Source organism: Tachyglossus aculeatus, chromosome X1, assembly GCF_015852505.1.
Source record: "Tachyglossus aculeatus isolate mTacAcu1 chromosome X1, mTacAcu1.pri, whole genome shotgun sequence".
Taxonomy (NCBI): domain Eukaryota; kingdom Metazoa; phylum Chordata; class Mammalia; order Monotremata; family Tachyglossidae; genus Tachyglossus; species Tachyglossus aculeatus.
In genome coordinates, this window is record NC_052101.1 from 50284844 (window position 1) to 50305627 (window position 20784).

General features: G+C 46.1%; 1 protein-coding gene across 4 annotated transcripts in view; it reads right to left on the reverse strand.

Moving 5' to 3' along the window:
- Positions 1-2605: 2605 nt before the first annotated feature.
- LOC119950012 (core histone macro-H2A.1) overlaps positions 2606-20784 on the reverse strand; it is a 111431-nt gene continuing 93252 nt past the window's right edge. For all 4 annotated transcript variants that reach the window (XM_038771893.1, XM_038771892.1, XM_038771889.1 and 1 more), the window contains 3 exons: positions 16498-16587; positions 10907-11081; positions 2606-3353 (listed from right to left, as the gene is read on the reverse strand). In XM_038771893.1, the coding sequence (XP_038627821.1) occupies positions 3188-3353; positions 10907-11081; positions 16498-16587 (431 nt within the window). In that variant the 3' untranslated portion in view covers positions 2606-3187. The remainder of the gene's footprint in view (positions 3354-10906; positions 11082-16497; positions 16588-20784) is intronic.

Here is a 20784-nt window from a genome sequence, read left to right on the forward strand (position 1 = left end):
CATAGATTGTGCCCAGCATTGTCCTTCGAGAAGTGAGTTCAGTTCCCTGTGTTCAATTCTCAGTGGGAGAGAGATAACGGACCACATCGTCCTCACGTTTACTGTAGGAAGTGGAATGGAATGAGAACCAATAATGAAAAGGAGCATGGCCTGGTGGAAAGAGCGCAGCCCTGGGAGTCAGAAAACCTGAGTTTTAATTCCGGCTCCGTCATTTCCCTGCTGTGTGATCTTGGGCAAGTGACTTGACTTCTCTGTGCATCAGTCTCTTCATCTATAAAATGGGGACTAAATACCTGCTCTCCCACCCCCTTAGCAGCACGTCTGCAGCATGTGGGACAGGGACTGTGTCCGATTTCATTATCTTCGACCTACACCAGTCCTTTGTCTAGGGTTTGGTCCATATTGCTTAACAAATACCTAATTATTATCATTTTTATCAGTAGTAGTAGTCTACGGTGATCAAATCAAGGGCTTGTTTCTGGGGTGGAAGCTACTTGGTACTTGGTCCCATGGCATAGTGGATAGAGCCTAGGAGTCAGAAGATCATGGGTTCTAATCCTGCCTCCTCCACATGACTGCTGAGTCACCTTGGGCAAGTCACTTCACTTCTCGGTGCCTCGGTTACCTCAAAAAATGGGGATTGAGATGGTGAGCCCCCTGGCAGAGGTGCCAACGAGGACTGATGCATTGCTGCATTTTTACTATTACTATCGATATTGATCTTGCTGCTGAGGAAAAATGCACAAGACAGAGGGCAGCTTTCAGTCCCGTACAATCTCCCGTGTCCACCTTCCCACGCACGGTTTGCAGGCAACCAGGTGCCTGGTGTCGGTCACTCCACACACCCCATTAATGCACCAGAAGGGACGGGGCAAAGATTCACCTGTTGTTTCTGTTGGGGAGACGCTCATCAATGGGAGGCTTACTTCTTGCCCTGCCAATTCCCGTTCATTCAAACACCCTGTTCTCCCTCCTATTCAGACTGTGAGCCACACGTTGGACAGAAACTGTTTCCGACCTGATTATCTGGTATCTACCACTGTGCTTGCTGCATAGTAATCACATTATTATTATTACTGTCATGATCATTGCTATTGTTATTGGCGACAGGCTATGGGGACCAAACCAAGGCTGCTTTCTCGGGTGACTTTCCACATGAAGCTTTTTGGCACTGGGTCCCAGGGTCAGCCAGTGGTTTGGCATCACAGTGCAAGGATCCCACCACTCACTGCCCAGGCGCCCACCAAGGTGTAAGACACGTAGACCCTGGGGCTGCCTGCTGTTCTGCTGACTCTCTCTAGACTGCAAGCTCGCTGTGGGCAGGGAATGTATCTACCAACTCTGTTGTATTAGTTGTACTCTCCCGGGTGCTTAGTGCACAGCATACAGTAAGCACTCAATAAATACATTCAATTCATTGGACTTTTTGAGGTTCAGTTATATATGTGTGTGTATGCATTTGTACCTCAATATAATATTAATCATTCTGGTATTTGTTAACCGCTTTGTGTGCCAGTCACTGTACTAAGCGCGCCGGTGGATACAAGCAAATCGGGTTGATCATAGTCCCTGTCCCATGTGGGACTCACAGTCTCAATCCCCATTTTACAGATGAGGAAACTAAAACACAGAGAAGTGAAGTGACTTGCCCGAAGTCACACAGCAGAAAAGTGGTGGAGCCAGGATTAGAACCCATGACCGTCTGACTCTCAGGCCTGGCTTCTATCCATCACACCATGCTGTTTCCCTGTTCACTTATATGTATACTTAGTATATGTATACTTGGTTTAGGTTCAGTGGAAATACTGAAATACTTCATATACAATTTTTTCATATATACATGCAATATACATTGAAATACTGGCCGTAGCTGTCCCCAGGGTTTGAAGATGATGCTACTACTGAAGGTAAGATCCCATGCGGGTGGGAATGTGGCAGAAAAGACCAGTGTGACGCGGAGGGGATGCCTCACATGAAAGAAAAGATCCTGACTGCGCTGATGAGTTCATTTCCCCCTTCCCCCAAAGCCCCATCCCTACCGCCCCAAGCCCTCCGGGGGCCTGCCTCAGTGTGTGAGCCTGCCTCTTGGCATCCAGAACTTCACCGTGCCTGTGCTCGGGGAGAGCAAAGCCTCTCCCGCTCACCAGGCCGTCCCTTCCACTGCTGAGCATCTGTAGGGGGAGGAGGGGATGCCATTTTTGTAAACCGACTGACTGAACTGAGCGGGGTTCTGGGCGTTTCCCGGGGGCGAGGGGGCTTCCCGAAGAACAAAAGGCACAGGATGGGGAGGAGCTCGGCCTATTGGGTTGAACACGGGCCTGGGAATCGGAGGATCTGGGCTCCGCCACTTGTCTGTTGTGTAGGTCACTTCCCTTATCTGTACCTCAGTTACCTCATCTGCAAATGGGGATTAAGACTCGAACCCCCATGTGGGACGTGGATTGTGTCCAACCTGATGAGCTTGTCTCTACCCCAGTGCTTAACGACACCAACTGGCACATAGAAAGTGCCTATTAAATACCATAAAGAACCCACCACCACCAACAAAAAAAGATCAGCAAGACAGCCATGAGGAAGGATGCAGAAACACAAAGACACCAGCACCAACAGTTGGACATTTTACTAAATCAATTCACACAAATTCCAAATTGCAAATATAATTAAGGACCACAGTTTTTTCTTTCCCCAGTTCCATCAGTAAGACAGTAAGTAAACACAAATTAGGTCTGTAGCATTTGTTTTTTTGTTTTTTCTTTTGTAAAAAAATGAATGGAACGCCACCAGATGGACAATCAAGCACCACAACACAGTTACAAAATAGAGCTTCCCGGTTTCTCTCACATGGAAAAGACAACATACTTCCGACTATGCTCTGGATCATTCTGGAATTCATTAAAATAAAACTATAAAATCTCCTAGATTACACAGAATTCGGACAAGGCTTGGGATACAGTGCATTAACAGCAGTAATGCCAACTATCAGTGCTAACCAAACATTTTTAGAAGGTCGAAAAAAACCAAAACCCAAACTGAAAACCAAGAATCGTAATTTCCCTAGATGAGCAAAATTGAAAAGGGAGGGGGTTGCCTCACAGGAAGGAGTTTGGGACTTTTTTTGTAGGGGATGGGCGGGTGGGGAGGGGGAGGAAGCAAATTGGGAGTAGGGCGGTTGCGTAGCTCCGGTGCCTCAGTTGGCATCAAGCTTGGCCATTTCCTGGACGTAGATCCCTATACTCTCGCTGTCAAACAGCACAAAATAAACCGTTTTGATCGAAGAGGACATTGTTGACACGAAGTAGCTGGAGATGGCTTTCAGGATCAGCTGGGCGGCCGTCTGTTTCGGGAAGCCATTCCTGCAGCAGAGAAACCAGAAGGAAAGCGGTGGTACTTACTGAGTGCCTTGCTGTGTGCCCAGCACTGTATTGAGTGGCCTGCTGGGTCCAGAGCACCGAACCATGAGCCTCTGGGGGCAGAGCACTGTCCTGAAGGTTCCTTGGGTGATGATGAGGATGATGGCATTTATTACGCGCTTACTATGTGCAAAGCACTGTACTGGCTGACTACCTCTAGCCTGGACCCCCCCGCCCCCCCTTCATATCCAATAGGCCACCACTTGCCCCATCTTCAAAGACCCTCCTAAAATCACATCTCCTGTAAAATGGGAATTAAGACCCTTGTCCAATCCGATTATCTTGTCTCTTCCTCAGCGCTTAGTACAGTGCCTGGCACACGTTAAGTTTAACAAATACCACGATCATTATCATTATTATCATTGTTATCTGAACTGGGTGGTTGTGATGGGAAAAGCCAAGATGAATTGGGGTGTAACTAGCTGATTGGATGTCTTACATCTCTCGAGCACAAGTTTCTGTGCAACATGGAAAGCAATGGGTAACCAAGCTGTAACTCCTGATCAATCAATCAGTGGTATTTATCGAGCACTTATTCATCATCAATCGTATTTACTGAGCGCTTACTGTGTGCAGAGCACTGTACTAAGCGCTTGGGAAGTACAAGTTTGCAACATATAGAGACAGGCCCTACCCAAGAGTGGGCTCACAGTCTAAAAGTGTGCAGAGCACTATTCTAAGCGCTTGGGAGAGTCCATTACAACAGAGTTGGTGGACACATTCCCTGCCCCAAAAAAGCTCACACTCTAGAGGGGAAGGCAGATATTGTTATCATTAGTCTGTCTGCCAATCAGTCAATCATATTTATTGAGTGCTTATCGTGAGCAGAACACTCTGCTAAGCACCAGGGAGAGTAGCGTGGCTCAGAGAAGTGGCATGGCTCAGTGGAAAGAGCACGGGCTTTGGAGTCAGAGGTCATGGGTTCAAATCCCGGCTCCGCCACTTGTCGGCTGTGTGACTTTGGGCAAGTCACTTAACTTCTCTGTGCCTCAGTTACCTCATCTGTAAAATGGGGATTAAGACTGTGAGCCCCACGTGGGACAACCTGATCATCTTGTAACCTCCCCAGCGCTTAGAACAGTGTTTTGCACATAGTAAGTGCTTAATAAATGCCATTATTATTTATTATTACTACAATATAATATGACATATCCCCTGCCCACGGTGAGTTTACATTCTAGAGTCTAATAATAATAATGATTATAATTGTACTTGTTAAGTGCTTACCATGTGCTAAGCATTGTACTAAATGGTATGGGAGATACAAGGTAATCAGGCTGGATATAGTCTCTGCCCCATATGGGGCTCACAATTTAAGCAGAAGGGATTAGGATTTAATCCCCATTTTCAGATGAGATAACTGAGGCATGGAGAAGTTAAGTGACTTGCCCAAGGTCACAGAGCAGACATGTGGCTGAGCTGGTATTAGAACCCATGTCCTGTGGCTATGAGGTCCATACTCATTCCACTAGGCCTCAGTGCTTTCTGCTTATATTCATTAATATAAATGAATGAATTACGAATATGTTCGTAAGTGTTGTGGGGCTGAGAAGGGGGTGAATATCAAGTGCTTAAAGGGTACAGATCCAAGTGCAGAATCCAAGTGACACAGAAAGGAGAGGAAGTAGGGAAAAAAAAAAGAATTGGGGAAAGACTCTCGGAGGAGATGTGATTTTAATAAGGTTTTGAAGGTGGGGAGAGAGGTGGGTCTGTCATATATGGAGAGGGAGGAAATTCCAGGCCAGAGGAAGGACGTGAGAAAGGGATTGGTGGTGAGATAGACAAGATTGAAGTACAGTGAATAAGTTGACGTTAGAAGAGCAAAGTGTGCAGGCTGCGTTGTACTTTGGAGGAAATTCCAGGCCAAAGGAAGGATGTGAGAAAGGGACTGGTGGCGAGATAGACAAGATTGAAGTACAGTGAATAAACTGACGTTAGAAGAGCCAAGTGTGCAGGCTGGGTTGTACTGGGAAGTTAGTGAGGTAAAATAGGAAGGAGGAAATTGATTGAGTGCTTTAAAACATATGGTAAGGAATTTTTGCTTGATGCAGAAGTGAATAGTACAGTGCTCTGCACACAGTAAGTGCTCAATAAATACGACTGAATGAATGATTGAACAGGCAACCAATGGAGGGCTTTAAAAAGTGGGGCAATGTGGACCGAACTTTTTTTAGAAAAATGATCTGGGCAGCAGACCGACATATGGACTGGAGTGGGGAGAGGCAGGAGGCAGAGAGGTCAGTGAGGAGGCTAATGCAGTAATCAAGGAAGGATAGGATAAATGCTTGGATTAATGTGGTAGCAGTTTGGATGCAGAGGAAATGGTGGATTTTATTGATATGTAGGTAGACCTAGCAGAATTTGATGACATTGAAAGTGTTGAGGGTAACGCCAAGGTAAAGGACTTGGGAGACAGGGAGAATGGTGGTGCTGTCTACAGTGATGGAAAAGACACGGGGAGGATAGAGTTTTTGTGAAGTGAGTTCTGTTTTGGTCGTGTTTAGTTTGAGGTGCTGGCAGAACATCCAGGTAGAGATGTCCACTAGCTTTATAAGCCTCAGTCAGCTCATTCTCCCTCCTACTTATCTGCTCTCTTCTCCGACTACACCCCAGCTTGCACTCTTTGTTCCTCTCATGCTCACCTATCTACTGTGCCTCATTTTGTCTCTCCCTCTGCCAACGTCTTGCTAACTCTTTCTCCACTGTTTGGGACTCTCTCCTCCTTCACATCTGCCCAACCACTGCTCTCCCTATCTTCAAAGCGTTTCTGAAGCAAGCGCTTAGTACAGTGCTCTGCACACAGTAAGCGCTCAATAAATCTGATTGAATGAATGAAGTCATATCTTCTCCAGGAGACCTTCCCTGATTACTCTCTCTCATCTCCGCACCTTATTTTCTCTAACTGCCATTTTAGTCCTTCTTCCCCACGTGTACGCTTTCCTTATAATAATAATAATAATAATGATAGCATTTATTAAGCGCTTACTATGTGCAAAGCACTGTTCTAAGCGCTGGGGAGGTTACAAGGTGATGACGTTGCCCCACGGGGGGCTCACAATCTTAATCCCCATTTTACAGATGAGGGAACTGAGGCCCAGAGAAGTTAAGTGACTTGCCCAAAGTCACACAGCTGACAAGTGGCAGAGCTGGGATTTGAACCCATGACCTCTGACTCCAAAGCCCGGGCTCTTTCCACTGAGCCACGCTGCTTCTCTTATATTAACTATTACTGTCTCTAATCTGCTAGACTGCAAACTCCTTGACGGCAAGGATAACGCATACTCATTTTAGTGTAATCCTCCAAGTATTTAGCTCAGTGTGTTGTGCACAATAGGCATTCAATAAATGCTAATAATGGCAGATTTTAAATTAAATTATTTAACGTACTAAAATGGGAATACTTGGTACTTAATCCTTACTGAACACATATTTGATTACAAAATATTAATTATTAAAGAGTGTTTTTTAATGGAATTTTAAGTGCTTATTATGTGCCAGGAACTATACTAAATGCTGGGGTAGGTAATAATAATAATAATAGTTATTATGGTCTTGTTGAGCACTTACTTTGTGCCAAGCACTGTTTTAAGCGCTGGGGTAGATACAAGCTAATCAGTTTGGACATAATCCATGTCCTACATGGGGCTGTCTTAATCTTAACACCTCATTTTACAGATGAGGTAACTGAGGCTCAGAGAAGTTAAGTGACTTGCCCAAGGTCACACAGCAGACAAGGGGTGAAGTCGGAATTAGAACCCGGTCCTCTGACTCAGGCCTGGGCTCCTTCCACTAGGCCACACTGCTTTTCTAGCATTGTGTGCACTTACTCTCTCTAAATTTAGTGGTTTTTTTATGGTATTTGTTAAATGCTATGTGCCAGACACTGTACTAAGCACTGGGGTAGACCCAAGCTAATCAGGTTGGACACAGTCCATGTCCCAAATGGGCTCACAGTCTTAATCCCCATTTTACAGATGAGGTAACTGAAGCACAGAGAAGTTAAGTGACGTGCCCAAGGTCACACAGCAGAAAAGTAGTGGAGCCAAGATTAGAACTCAGGTCCTTCTGATTCCCAGGCCTGTGCTCTATCCACTAGGTCATGCTGCTGTTTCACTGTTTTCATATTTTTAAAATGAAATGAGCATTATTTATTATTATTAAATATAATTGTTATTGGCTGTTTTTAATCCTTTAAAATATTTAAAGTATCAAATTGTTAATGGTCACTTCATTATAAAGTACTGATCAGTAATAACTTTTGGCTGTGCTTATACTCTTGCATTATTTACTATTAAATATCATTAACCAGTCATCAATTAAAAATTAAATATTACATTTATGTTGTACATTGTTAAAAGTAGATATTGAAATGATTACACATTGAAAAATTCGGGTTTCAACTTACTGAACTAATGAACAAAAAATGATTGCTAATTAGCAACTGCATTAAATGACTTGATGGGTTTCCACTGCCTTCTATGTCTTTCCTCTAGCTTTCACTAAATGTAAAATTATTTTTGGGTATCTCCCCCATTAGCTCTACCATTCCTCTCCAAACTCCTTGAGTGAGTTGTCTACACTCTGTCTCCAGTTCCTCTCCTCGGCCCCTTCCAATCTGGCTTCCACCCCCTTCACTCCACAGAAACTGCCCCCTCACAGGTCACAAGTAATCTCCTTCTGGCCAAATCCAGTGGCCTCTAATCCATCCTAAATCTTCTCGACCCCTCAGCTGTCTTTGACACTGTCAACTACCACCTCCTCCTGGAAACATTATCCAACCTCAGCTTCACTGACAACACCTCATTCTCCTCTTATCTCTCCAGCCATTCATTCTGTCTCTTTTGTGGGCTCCTCCTCTGCCTCCCACCCCTCAAGGTTCATTTCAGGGAACCCTTCTATTCTCCATCTACACCCACTCCCTTGGAGAACTTATATGGTCTCTTGGCTTCAACTACCACCTCTATGCAGATGATTCCCAATATCTACATATCCAACCCTGATCTTTCTCCCTCTCTGCAGTCTCATATTTCCTCCTGCCTTCAAGACATCTATACTTGGATGTCCGGGCAACACTTCAAACTTAACGTGTCCAAAACAGAACTCCTTATTTTCTCACCCAAACCTGTCCTCCCCCGATTTCCTGTTACTGTAGACAGCACCACCATCCTTCCTGTCTCCCAAACCCGTAACTTTTCCATTATCCTTACACTCATCTCTCTCATTCAACCCTCATATTCAGTCTATCGCTAAATCCTACCAGTTCCACCTTCACATTGTCACTAAAATCCACCCTTTCCTCTCCATCCAACTACTACCATGTTAATACAAAGATTTAACCTATACCGCCATGATTACTGTATCAGCCTTCTTGCTGACCTCCCTGCCTCCTGTCTCTCCCAACTCCAGTCCATTCTTCACTCTGTTTCCAGGATCATTTTTCTACAAAAATGTTCAGTCCATATACCCCAACTCCTCAAGAACCTCCAGTGGTTACCCATCCACTTTGGCATCAAACAGAAACTCCTTGCCATTGGCTTTAAAGCACTCTGTCCCCTCCTACCTCACCTAGCTACTCTCCTGCTATAACCCAACTTCATCCCTCTAATACCAACCTACTCACTGTACCTTGATCTCATCTATCTTGCCATCAACCTCATGCCCACATCCTGCCTTTGGCCTGAAACATCCTCCCTCTTCATACCCGACAAACAATTACTCTTCTCACCTTCAAAACTTTATAGAAGGCATATCTCCTTCGAGAAGCCTTCCCTGACTAAGCCCTCGTTTCCTCTTTTCCCACTCCCTTCTGCGTCACCCTGATTTGCTCCCTTTATTCACCCCTCCCAGCCCCACAGCACTTATGTACATATCTGTTTTCAGATTTCATTTATTTATATTCATGTCTGTCTCCCCTTCTAGACTGTGAGCTCATTTCGGGCAGGGAATGTGTCTACCAGCTGTGTTAAATTGTACTTTCCCAAGCACTTAGTATAGTGTTCTGCACACAGTAAGCATTCAATAGATAGGATGAATGATTGATTAATTTTTACTTGATTAAAAGGTCCTCAGGGATCATACACTCCAATGGGGAAGACAGACACAAAATAAATGGCTGAGAGGAAGAAGAAGGAGATGTGGGTAAGTAAATGCTTTGGCGAGAACCCTGACGAGTCCAAAAGTGAGTGCTGAGGGGCTGGGGAAGTGGGAGGAGCTGGGAGCTGAGGAGCTGGGGTGCTGGAGGCTGAGGGTTGGGGGGGCTGAGGGGCTGGGAATTGAGAAGTTGGGGTGCTGAGATGCTGAGTGCCTGGAGGGCTGGGAACTGAAGGAGGCTGGGGGGGTGGGGGGTAGAGTACAAGGGCTGATGAGCAGGGGTCTCAGGGGCAAAGAATGAAGAGCTGAGGTCTGAGTAGTTGGGGTGCTGGCGGCTGAAGAGCTGGAACTGCTGGACTGGGCTGCTGAGATGCTGGGGGGCTGTGGGGCAGGGAGCTAGGAGCCTTAGAGGCTGGGTACTGACTGGGGTGCTGAGGAGCAGGGGGACTGGAGGGTTGAGAGGCTGAGGAGACAGTGGGAAGCAAGGCTAGGCAGGAAAAAGAGTTCTGTGGACAGGTCTCAGGCCCTCTCTCCCAGGGAGGAAAGCTAAACCATGTTCTCCTAAATCCTCCATCTGAGGATCATGAAACTTTTTGCAAGCTTTAATCAGTCCAGCCCACAAGGAACTAAGGATCTAGACCAGCTTGTCCAGTCTGAGATTAGTGAGACAGAGAAAGGAAAAAGAGTAAAGAGGGGGAGATCTCTCTGCCACAGGCAGATAGACAGGAGGGGTGGGGGTTGGAAGATAGGCACAAAAAAAGGGAAGTGTTCCTCTCTTTCTCTCCTTTTCTAATCCCAGCTGCAGAGCCAAGATCTCTGACTCCCAAGACCATCCTCTTCTCATTGCACCATGCTGTACTAGCCCCTTCCTGAAGCTAAGTGCACCTCTAACCACCTGTTTCATGACTCCAAAGGTCAGGGCTGGGATGAATGACACTCATCTGCCCCGGTCTCCCTCCCTCCCTTCCTATACCTTAGCAGCCTTTTTCAGCTTAGCTGAAGAGGGAGCAGAGAGGGCTGAGTGAAAAACTGTGCAGGTTTCCTAGCCCACCAGTCCCTGATTAATTACAATGATTCTCCTCCAAGAAGGGAGAGGTCTAGAACTCAGTAGTGGCTCACAGAAGAACAGGTTGAGGCTTTTGGCTACCCTGCTTATTGTATTTCATACTGCCATGAGATAGGCCACAGGAGGATTCTGAAATACCAAGTAAAACACTCAAAAAACAATCTGCAATTTCTCCCAGCAGATCCCATAACTTTGGCCATACTTCCAGGTGGGAAAGACCCAAAGAGCCTTATAGGATTTAGAGGTCTGTCTCTTTAGGGGTCAGTCCTTTAACAGATTAACAGGGACAGAAGAGACAGGATTGTTTCACAGGGGGACAAGATTCTCTGAGCCCTCCTACCTGCCACTGCCAATCGATGGAAATGCAATTGATTTCAGCTTCTTCTCATCTGCCAAAGCCAAGCAGTTCTTCACGGTCTTTTCCAGAAGTTCCTCACACTTGTCTGAGCCCCACCCGGGGCTGTTACAATGGATCACAAACTTGGCGGGCAAGCCGTGGCCTGCGCTGACAGCAGCTAGAAAGAAACAGACACTAAGTTTAGTGCACATCTCTGTCAAATTAAGCCTAAAAGTCAAAGAGCATTTACCTGCACAAGCAGGTTTTATAACCTCAATGGCTTCACTGGGTTGTGCATTCCAATACAAGACTGGGAGCTCCTTGAGGGTAGAGACTGTGATTTTATTGTACTTCTCTTCAATCACTTAGTCCAGGACTTTACACCCAGAAATCAATCAATCTGTCTGAAGCTTTTATGGATGTTTTTACTGGTTGTAGAGCACTGTACTAAGCACGTGGGAGAGCACAATAGAATTAGAAGATATGCTCCCTGACCTCGACGAGCTTACAGTCTAGTGAGGGAGTTGGAAACGGAAAAAATTACAGATAGGCAGAAGAGAATGGAAAGTTCGATACGTGGATAACTTAGTCCTTAAAGAGCAGGAGAATGATCATAAGTATACAGGGGGAGCCCCTCTGATGAGGTGGGAGTTCTGAGGGGGTTTGGAGATGGAGAGAACTGAGTTCTGGTGGATTTAAAGTAGGAGGAAGTTCTGGGCAGGAGGAAAGGTGAGAGCAAGGCATCTAAGGCAGGAGAGATCAGAGTGAGGCACGGTAAGTAATTTGGCTTGAATGGAACAGAGGATGAAATGGAGTGTAGTGGGAGAAGAGAGCAGATAATAGATTAGTAAGAGGGAGAGAGCTGATTGAGTGTCAGGTGATGGGGAGAAGAATGGACAACCTAGAGGGTTTTTGAGGACTGGAGTAAGGTGTGCAGAATGACATATTTAGAAAGATGCTGTGGGCAGTACAGCAATGTATGGATTGGAGTGGGAAAGAGACTGGAGGCTGGGAGACCAGTGAAGAGGCTGATGCAGTTGTTCATTTGAGATCTGATGAGTACCTGGACCATGTTGGTGGCCCTTTGGGTGGAAAGGGGCAGATCCGGGAAATGCAGTGGAGGAAAACCCTGGGGGACTTAGTGACAGAGTGAATTTGAGAGGTGAAAGGGAGTGAAAAATCAAGGATAATAACAAATTTGTGGACTTCGCAAACAGAGAGAGTGGTGCTATTGTGAACTGTGAAGGGAAAGTAACTTAGAGGAGCGAGGTGCAGTCGTACAGTACAGCATCCAGCTCACAGAACGCTTTCAGTAAATACTATTGATTAATCTTTGCCAAAGTGTTTCAGGGGGGAATATGATTGTACTCAATATCCAACGTTACTGTTCAGTGTCATGATCGTGTCTTCAGTAGTTCAATGATATATGGTTTGCTCCTGGGTTGAAACAACTTTTGCCTACTCTTTTGTATTGGACTTTCTTAAGCGTCTACTGAAGTGCTCTGCCCAACGTAAGCACTCAGTAAATACCATTGAACTATTACCTGATTAGAGCTAAAACTTGCAAGAGAGGTTGTGGAGCCTGGAGTTTGTCCTGCTACAGAACCGTGGCTGTTTAATTTGACTGACCAGGCCAACTTGCTGGCTACCTCGTGTTCAAACCCTCCTTAGCCTTCGCCCGCTCAGGGATTTACTGCGGCATTACGTGAGTGGGTTATTCCCGCCACTGCCAGCCATGCACGTACCCTCGATGGGTATGTGAGCAAAACTAGAAGGAGGTAGATGGCTCTACTTCAGCCCGAAAAGCCACGGTGTAAACAAATACCTTAGGGAAGCAACCTTTTTTTGTTTAGTAGCTGAAAATAATTCCCTCTGATATCTTGTTCTGTCACACAGGCTTCTCATTAAATAATGCTCTAATGGCTTATATGACTATTTGATCCTATTGGATTTTGATGGAGTTAATTTTGGGGGAAATTGCTAATTTTTTTGATTGAAAACAGGCCACCTTCAGTTAAATCCCCCAGCCTGTGGTGGTCTCTTAGCCGTCTGTCGGCCGGATTTGACTCTTCTAGCTGCAGCCGTTCTGCTAACATCTCTGGAGATGTGATGGGTCTCTGATATTAAGATGTGACTGTCGCTGGCTCAAAGAGATGACACATCTCTGGGTGACTGAATATTAAATTGGAGCTGAGAATTGATTGCCAAATAAACCAAAGGGGACATCCTGGTGAACAGAGTTAATGACAGATGACTGAGGTGCATTATGCCATTGTCTAAATAGACCCACCCCATAAAGGCTCACGCTGGCAATGACAAGAATAATAACAATAATAATGATAATGCTGATAATTAGGAGGATATGGGATATCACAGACCATTTAGTGGAGGTTTTGGACTGAAAGGATGAACTGCACAATAAGCAGGGGGGAACAGCCCAGATTTGGGAGTCTCGCCTTCAGGTTTGAGTCTCAGCTATGCAGATGGCTATACTGTGTGACCTGAGGCTAGTCGCTTCACCTCTCTTGGCCTCAGTTTTCTCAGCTGTGAAATGGAGATAATAATATGCACCTCTCCCTTCCTCACAGGGATGTGATGAGGACAAAATGAGAAAGTTAATGTGAAATGCTAAGGGGAAATAGAATAGTGCCATACAAATGTTTGAAACAATGTCTAGGCAGAGGCTTAAGGGAACCTTTCAAGTGTAAGGAAATTGAAGGGTGAATGAGCCAACATCGACTGAAAGAAACAGATATTTCAGGCCATCAAAAAAATAAAAAAACCTAATCTACCCCAGATCACCCAGCTATTTCATTGAGCATTTGTGGAACCTGAATTATCTACAGAGTATTTTCTAGTGAGGCTGGTTGGTGCTGGTTTTTGAGAAGAAACATTAAGGTTATCAGTGCACGTGGTCTCCTTAGCCCTGTTTGTGCATATGGTTGTGCTCAGAGCCTGGAGACACAGGCCCTCCGGATGGCAGATTCCAAGTTAATGTTGTGGGCTCACTTCCTGGGCCAGTGAGGTTTGCTGCTTCCCTAGGCACTGGATTTGCCCTGCTCCAGGCATACTGCGCTGGTGGAATCCTACATCCAAGAAGTTGGAATAAATCCATTAAATTATAAGCTCCTGGGGGAAGGGGACGGGCAGGAGCACAACACTGCCGCACTTGCCAAAGCTCAGAGTGCCATGGTCCGACTCAGTAAACACTCAACAAATACCACTGACTGAAGGATAAGTGAACCCAGGCAGCAGAGAGCAGTAGTCAGTGGCCATCATCCTGGGAAGCACTGTGTTCTAGCGGAAAGAGCACAGGCCTGAAAGTCAGGGGACCTGGGTTCCACCACTTCCTGCTGTGTCACCTTGGGCAAATCATTCCTCTTCTCTGTGCTTCAGTTTCCTCATCTGTAAAATGGGGATTCAAAACCTGCTGTCCCTCCTACTTAAACTGTAAGCCCCTAGTGAGACAAGGATGGTGCCCAAGCTAATTAACTTGTACCTACCCCAGTGCTTGGCACATTTTTCTCATTACTGTTATTGTTATTACTGAGAGCCCCCAGAATGGGAGAGCCAGGGCTGGTACACAGAGATGGGGTACCTTTAAAACTGCTCTAACTTCTGAGTTAGCTGGCTCACCTCTTGCCCTTCCAAGCCAGAACTCCAGGAATGAGCGTGGCGATCCTGGGAGAGGCAGCAAGGAAGTAAGAGGCAACGGGCAGGATACCGCGAACCTTTTTATTCCATGGAGAGTCTCGTCTCGCCCCAGGAGACCCAGAGAAATTAACCCCCATACCCACACTGATGTCGTGGCACAAAATGCCTCGTCATTCAGGCACAGACTCTCCAGAAAACGGAAGGTCCTGCCAGGCCCGTGGTGTGTCTGCCCCGCCCGGGCTGCAGCTCAGAATTGGAAAGAAGTAACGTAATCATCTGCCCTCCAGCAAGTCCGGCCCAGGGACAACAAGCCAGAAAAAGCTTTGCGTCCCCTTCCTTGCCAGCAAGGGTATGAGCCACTGCAGGGACTCTCAGAGTGCGGCGGGAGGGAGCTGGGGGGGGAAAGAGTGACTAGTGAAGCCTGAAAGATTTATGATATCACCCCATTGGTATTGGGGTGGTGCTGGAGTGCTGTACCCCTATTTAAGCATTCCACTGATAGAGTCTCTCTCAAACAGGCTTGCCTGGCAAAGACATTCAGTTGGCTCAGAATGAGAAGAAAGCCCTGATTCTCATCATTTGTCCAGAACTTCCGTTTACTCAGTCCCTGAACAAGGTGGATTCTCCAACGTCTGACATCAGCACACAGTGAGTTCTGCCACGCAGATGTCTCCACATCATGATTGCATCCACTTTGTTTCCCGGGTAGTATCGGGGCCAGGAGAAGAGAAAGTCTTGTTCCCTAATTTTAGGTAATTGAATTGGCTTCTAAAAGTGAACTCACTTTCTCCTTTCAAGTTTGGAGCAGCATGGGTGGGGCCAGAAACTGCCAAATGGCCAAAAATAACAAATGAGAAATAAATGCATAGGGTGACCCTCGGTCAGGCTTTGAGCTGGTCTATCCCCTGTCCAGTGTTCTGGGAGGGGTGGGGTGGAGGTGGGGAGGAAGAAGGGAGCCATCGGGGCCACCCCAGTTAGGAACTACATTAAACTGTATACTTCTTCCCCTCCTTTTGCTATGAAATGAGAAATTATGCTCCTCTTTCCTTCCATTATCCATCCCGATTAGAACAATTAATTTTTCCCATTCAATCAGCAATTTTACATATAGCTTCATCTTACCATTTGAGTTTTATCAAGCCCTAGGTTTATATTTGCTTTCTTTGTATTGGAAACCTTCCTTAAAATTCAAGGTTTGGGAATCTAAAACTGCCAACCTGTATGCAGCTACCAAATCTGTAAACTCGATCAGCAAAGGCATGGAAAAGAAATTCTCATTTGTAAAGCCATAAACTCTCTTCACTTTATCACTGGATGATGTAGATTTTGCCTTACTTTTGAATTCTTCCACGACCCTAGAAAAGTCTTCATATTAACCAGGCTTGAGGCAATACAGTCTAGTGGAAAGAGCACAGGCCTGGGTGTCAGATCGTGGCTTGAGTCCCAGCTGTGACCATGGGCAAGTCAGTTAACCTCTAAAGGCCTCAGTTTCCTCATCTGTGACAAGGGGATTCATTCAATCATATATATTGAGCGCTTTCTTTGTTCAGAGCACTGTCCTAAGTGCTTGGGACAGTAAAATACAACAATAAACAGACACATTCCCTGCCCATAACGAGCTTACAGTCTAGATGGGGGTAGACAGACATTACTATAAATAAATAAATTACAGATGTGTACCTAAGTGCTGTGGGCTGGGAGGGGAGTAGAACAAAGGAAGCAAGTGAGGGCAACACAGAAGGGATTGAGAGAAAGGATGAGATGCCTGCTCTCTCCCCCTCCCCCCACATGAGGTATGAGGATTATTTTGTATCTGCACTCTGACATGTATTGAGCTCTTACTAAAAACCATAATTATTATTATCAGAATTAGTGGCTAGGACCCAATTGAGACTAACAAGATAAAGGACCCAGAAACCACCCAGAGACACCGTTCTCACCTCCAGCCACGTCCAAGGGCCCGTTCTTTTTCCGAAGTTCAATCACCGCTTCCACAAACTCCTTGCCCCCCTTCTTCTCCAGGGTGCTCCCTAGGCGAGGACAGAACTGCGTGAGCTTCCCAGTCTTTCCCGCTCTCGCCACACAACCATTTCATCCCATCCACTGATCACGCTACTTCAGTGGCCTGATCAGCAAAGTTCCCGGGAGAATTGCAAAATAGGAACCAAACCTTTGGAAAATGCCTTATGAAAACTTAGTAAAAGAAAGAATAAAATCACCCCTCCTTTTTCCAATGATGCCCTTGGTTTTGCTGACTGTTCAGCATCCCTGTTTGTCATAGGGCAGCCCCAGATCCAGCTGCTTCTCTAAATTCAGGGGACCTGGCCGTGTTTTCACCTCATAGCTATAGAATCACGCTTTACCGGGAATCCCATCCTCACCGATTTTAGGGGAAACCGAATGTTTTGTCCCTCTGCCTCTTAGCCCTGAAATGATCATCTCCCATTAGTTTTTCCACGCCTTTATGAAGGCCGAAACTTCATATCCCAGGAGAATCTGAAAGGAACTTATTCTCCTCCTTATTTCCACTCCCAGGCCCAGACCCTCATCCAGAAAGAAGAGTCATACTGGGCCAGGTGTGGGGAACAGGGTTGCCCAACCTCGCAATCCCAAGGGCAAAATGGTTTAGTTCTTATTTTGCAACTATTATGTCACTGTCAAATGTACGAAATGGACCAAATGTTTTCCCCAGTGTTTTCCCCAAGAAGCGGTGACTAAGTTTCTATATCATGTACAGGACAGCAAAAACAGAATTCTCAAAAGTTCATGGTCAGAGGATGGAAAACTCAAGACCTGGACATTTACTTGGTAAAACACTCATTTTTTCCAATGGGGGAAACACTGTGTTTTCTTATGGAAGTACACATACTATATGCTCAGTGAAGCAGACTCCCAAGTCCAGAGCCAACATCCTGGAGAGCCAGATTTTTTACCCAACACTGGAAATGGCCAATGTTTGGGATCTGGGGGCGTTAAAATGAATGGCAGTTCAATGGGTTCAAACGATCTGACGCATCGTTTTAGGGTGTTTTTTTTATTTTTAATCTTTGCCTCCTGAAAATTTTGCCCATCTGGAACTTCCTTTTCAGATGGATTATGGGTAAAATGTAAAGCCTAATTCAATTCTGACTCATCTAAATGCCCCAGCACGTTTCTGACAATCGTTCTGGGTCAACACTATGCAAGCAAGCTATATGCATATGAGCTTTATTTACAAGCCTACAACCTTCCAACATTTTCTCTGCCTGGGTGAACCCTCACCTGCATCGCAGATAGAGGGGAGGGACTGCTGGCTGGAATTTGCCAAATGAAAGAAATGGGATGTGTTCCAACAGCTGGGAAAGCCCCAGGGAGCTCTGTAAGGTGAATAAAATCTTTTGGCTACGTGGACACTAGAGCCTGATCTGAGGTGGGAAGGCTGGCTACCGGATAGGGGATAGTAACTGGAGGGAGAAAGCCCGGACTGAGGCTGGCATTTAGCGCAAGTCGGGTAGGAGAGGGACTACTGCAGTTGTCTTCCTCCATCTGTCCTACGGGTTTCTGGTCTCAGTGTGACTGACTCACGGTCTTGGCAGAAGTCACTCAATGCAGTAAATGTATTAACTTCCACCTCAGAACAGACTTGTCCTGCTCAAGCCAAAAGGCCAAAGACTCCAGTCGGGGAGGGGAACCCCATTTGAGAGGCCCATGGGACTGCTGTCGAGTGGACCATCTTCACACGTCTACAGCCCTAACCAGTCCACCCCTGGACTGGAGCAGCTTGGCAAAATCCTTGCTTTCTTCCAAAGAAATGTAGAATGCAGAAAACTAAAATCAAGCAAATAGCCAAGGGGTTGATGCCTTTCTCCCATTTTTAACACCAGAGATAAAAAGCTGTTGGTTTTTTTTTTCCCCTCTGCAAATCTGCTGGGTTATAAATGAGAATCTAGAGCAGCAGCAGGATGTTGTGGAGATAGCTCAGGGCCAGCCGTCGGGAGAACCGCATTGAAACCACAGCGCTGCTGTTGTCTTGCTGGGTAAACTTGGGCAAGTCACTAATCCCCATTTTATAGATAAGGAAACCGAGGCCAAGGGAGGGTAAGGTATCTATTGTCCCTCCCACTTTGACTAGGTGCCCACAATGGGAAAGGGACCATGTCTGATCATCTGTCCCAGGGCTTAGCACAGAGTAAGTGCTTGATATATTTTAAAAAACTAGTATTTGTTCAGTATTCACCATGTGCCAAGCACTGGGGTAAATATAAGATAATCTGGTCAGACAGAGTCCCCAGCCCACATGGGGCTCACCGTCTGGTGGGGAGGGGAAATAAATACTATCACTAACAAAACACAATCCAGTCTTTTGAGTTGAGCACCTTAACTGAAGCAGCGTGGCTCAGTGGAAAGGCTTTGGAGTCAGAGGTCATGGGTTCAAATCCCGGCTCTGCCAACTGTCAGCTGTGTGACTTTGGGCAAGTCACTTAACTTCTCTGAGCCTCAGTTACCTCATCTGTAAAATGGGGATTAAAACTGTGAGCACCCCCCGGGGACAACCTGATCACCTTGTAACCTCCCCAGTGCTTAGAACAGTGCTTTGCACATAAGTGCTTAACAAATACCATTATTATTAAGTTTCTCTTCCACATTTTTAAACAGAAAAGTTCATTGTAAGATTAAACTGCACTTGATATTCACCAGATCCCAGTTCAACCTTGAGTTGCAGACATCTGAATTGAATCACGGACAGTCCTTTGAAGAAACAGATTTCTTTTCTACTGCTTTACTGCCATTCTGAGTTAAGGAAGTTGTTCTGGGAATCACTTCCATGTTAGTGACAAGACAATAGGCTTATCTGGTACACCAGCATAAATATGTGCTACCCCCAGGAAAGTCAGAGCATTAGCTCATGCTGACCAAGCGGGATCAGTATCACGATGTTCCAAACAGCCTAAGCAGGGACGTAGGTTTGGAGGAAATTCAGGATACACCTGTGCCGAATGTCATTGTTAGAGGGAAAACTGGATACAGGTAAAAGTTAATCATTGGAAGCAGCTAAGCCTCTGGGTGCTTTCTTTCTCCCTTCCAGCAGTCCCAAAGAATGGAAATTTACGAGGCAGGGCGTTCTTTCCTCTTTAAACACAAGATCATTTCAGAGTCAGCCCTGCTCAGCAGTCTTTCTGCCTGGGGCACTGATGCTTGGGGAGAGAGAAGCAGGCTGAGCCCGCACCTATTGGAAGGTGAATTTCTCTCTCTAAGTACCCCTGGCTGGCCGCCCCGGCACATGATCCGGGAAGCTGATGGGCCTCTCCGGCGTCCGTCCAACTGGACTGGATCGGAGCGAATCTCAGGAGGGTGGCCGGGGGCCTTCCGGAGACTCGTGGGCCAGACTGCGTGGGGTGGAAATGTAGAACGAGAGCCCACTGGCTGTTCTTGTGAGTTGGGTGGGAATTTCAGCTTGACCCACCTGGGGACCATTGCTCATTTAAACGATGCCATCCCGAGGGAGGTCTAGCTCCCCCTCCCTCCAAAAAGATCGGTGGCGGTTTATTTTATTGGGGTCTCATTGTTATCTCCCTACAACCCATACTGTGAGCTACTTTCCTTGGGTTTTGCTCTCCAGCACCGAAGCTGTGGCTGAAATGGCTCTGGCAGTAATGAGTCACCATAACAAACTCGAATCACTGACTGACAAGCTTTTATTTGAGGGGCAGTGCAGAGTTAGTGGAATGAATAAAGATCGGGGGGGGGGGGGGGAGACAGGAGGCATGGGCGCGTGAAACCCAGTTCTTCAGCTCTGCGGGACCTCAGGCAAGCCACTTAACCTCTCTGGGCCCCTCAGTTTCCTTCCTCTGTACAATGAGGTGAATGCTATGTGTCTCTCCCTATCTCAGGGAACTTGAGATCGTTAGTATAGGAAGATAATAAAAGCGCTCCCCAGACTCAAGGCACTCTGGTCTGTTTTTTCTTTTCCCATCAAAGAGGACTCTGGTCTCATACCAAAATAGTCCTGGGCAGAAGGGCTGCATCTTATTTGGGAAGCCCACCTGGGAAAAAAGCATTTAAAAATTTTTTTTTGGACTGCACCACCCTTAAATGAAATGATGCACAGTTGGGGCAGGTGCAGAGAGAGGATTTAGATTTTAACATTTGTGGCTGAGGGTTGCTTGGCAAACCCACCGGAGTTCTATATGAATTGTTTGCGACGTGAGGCTCGTGAGCCCATTCATGGCTGTGTGCAGCTTACGGAG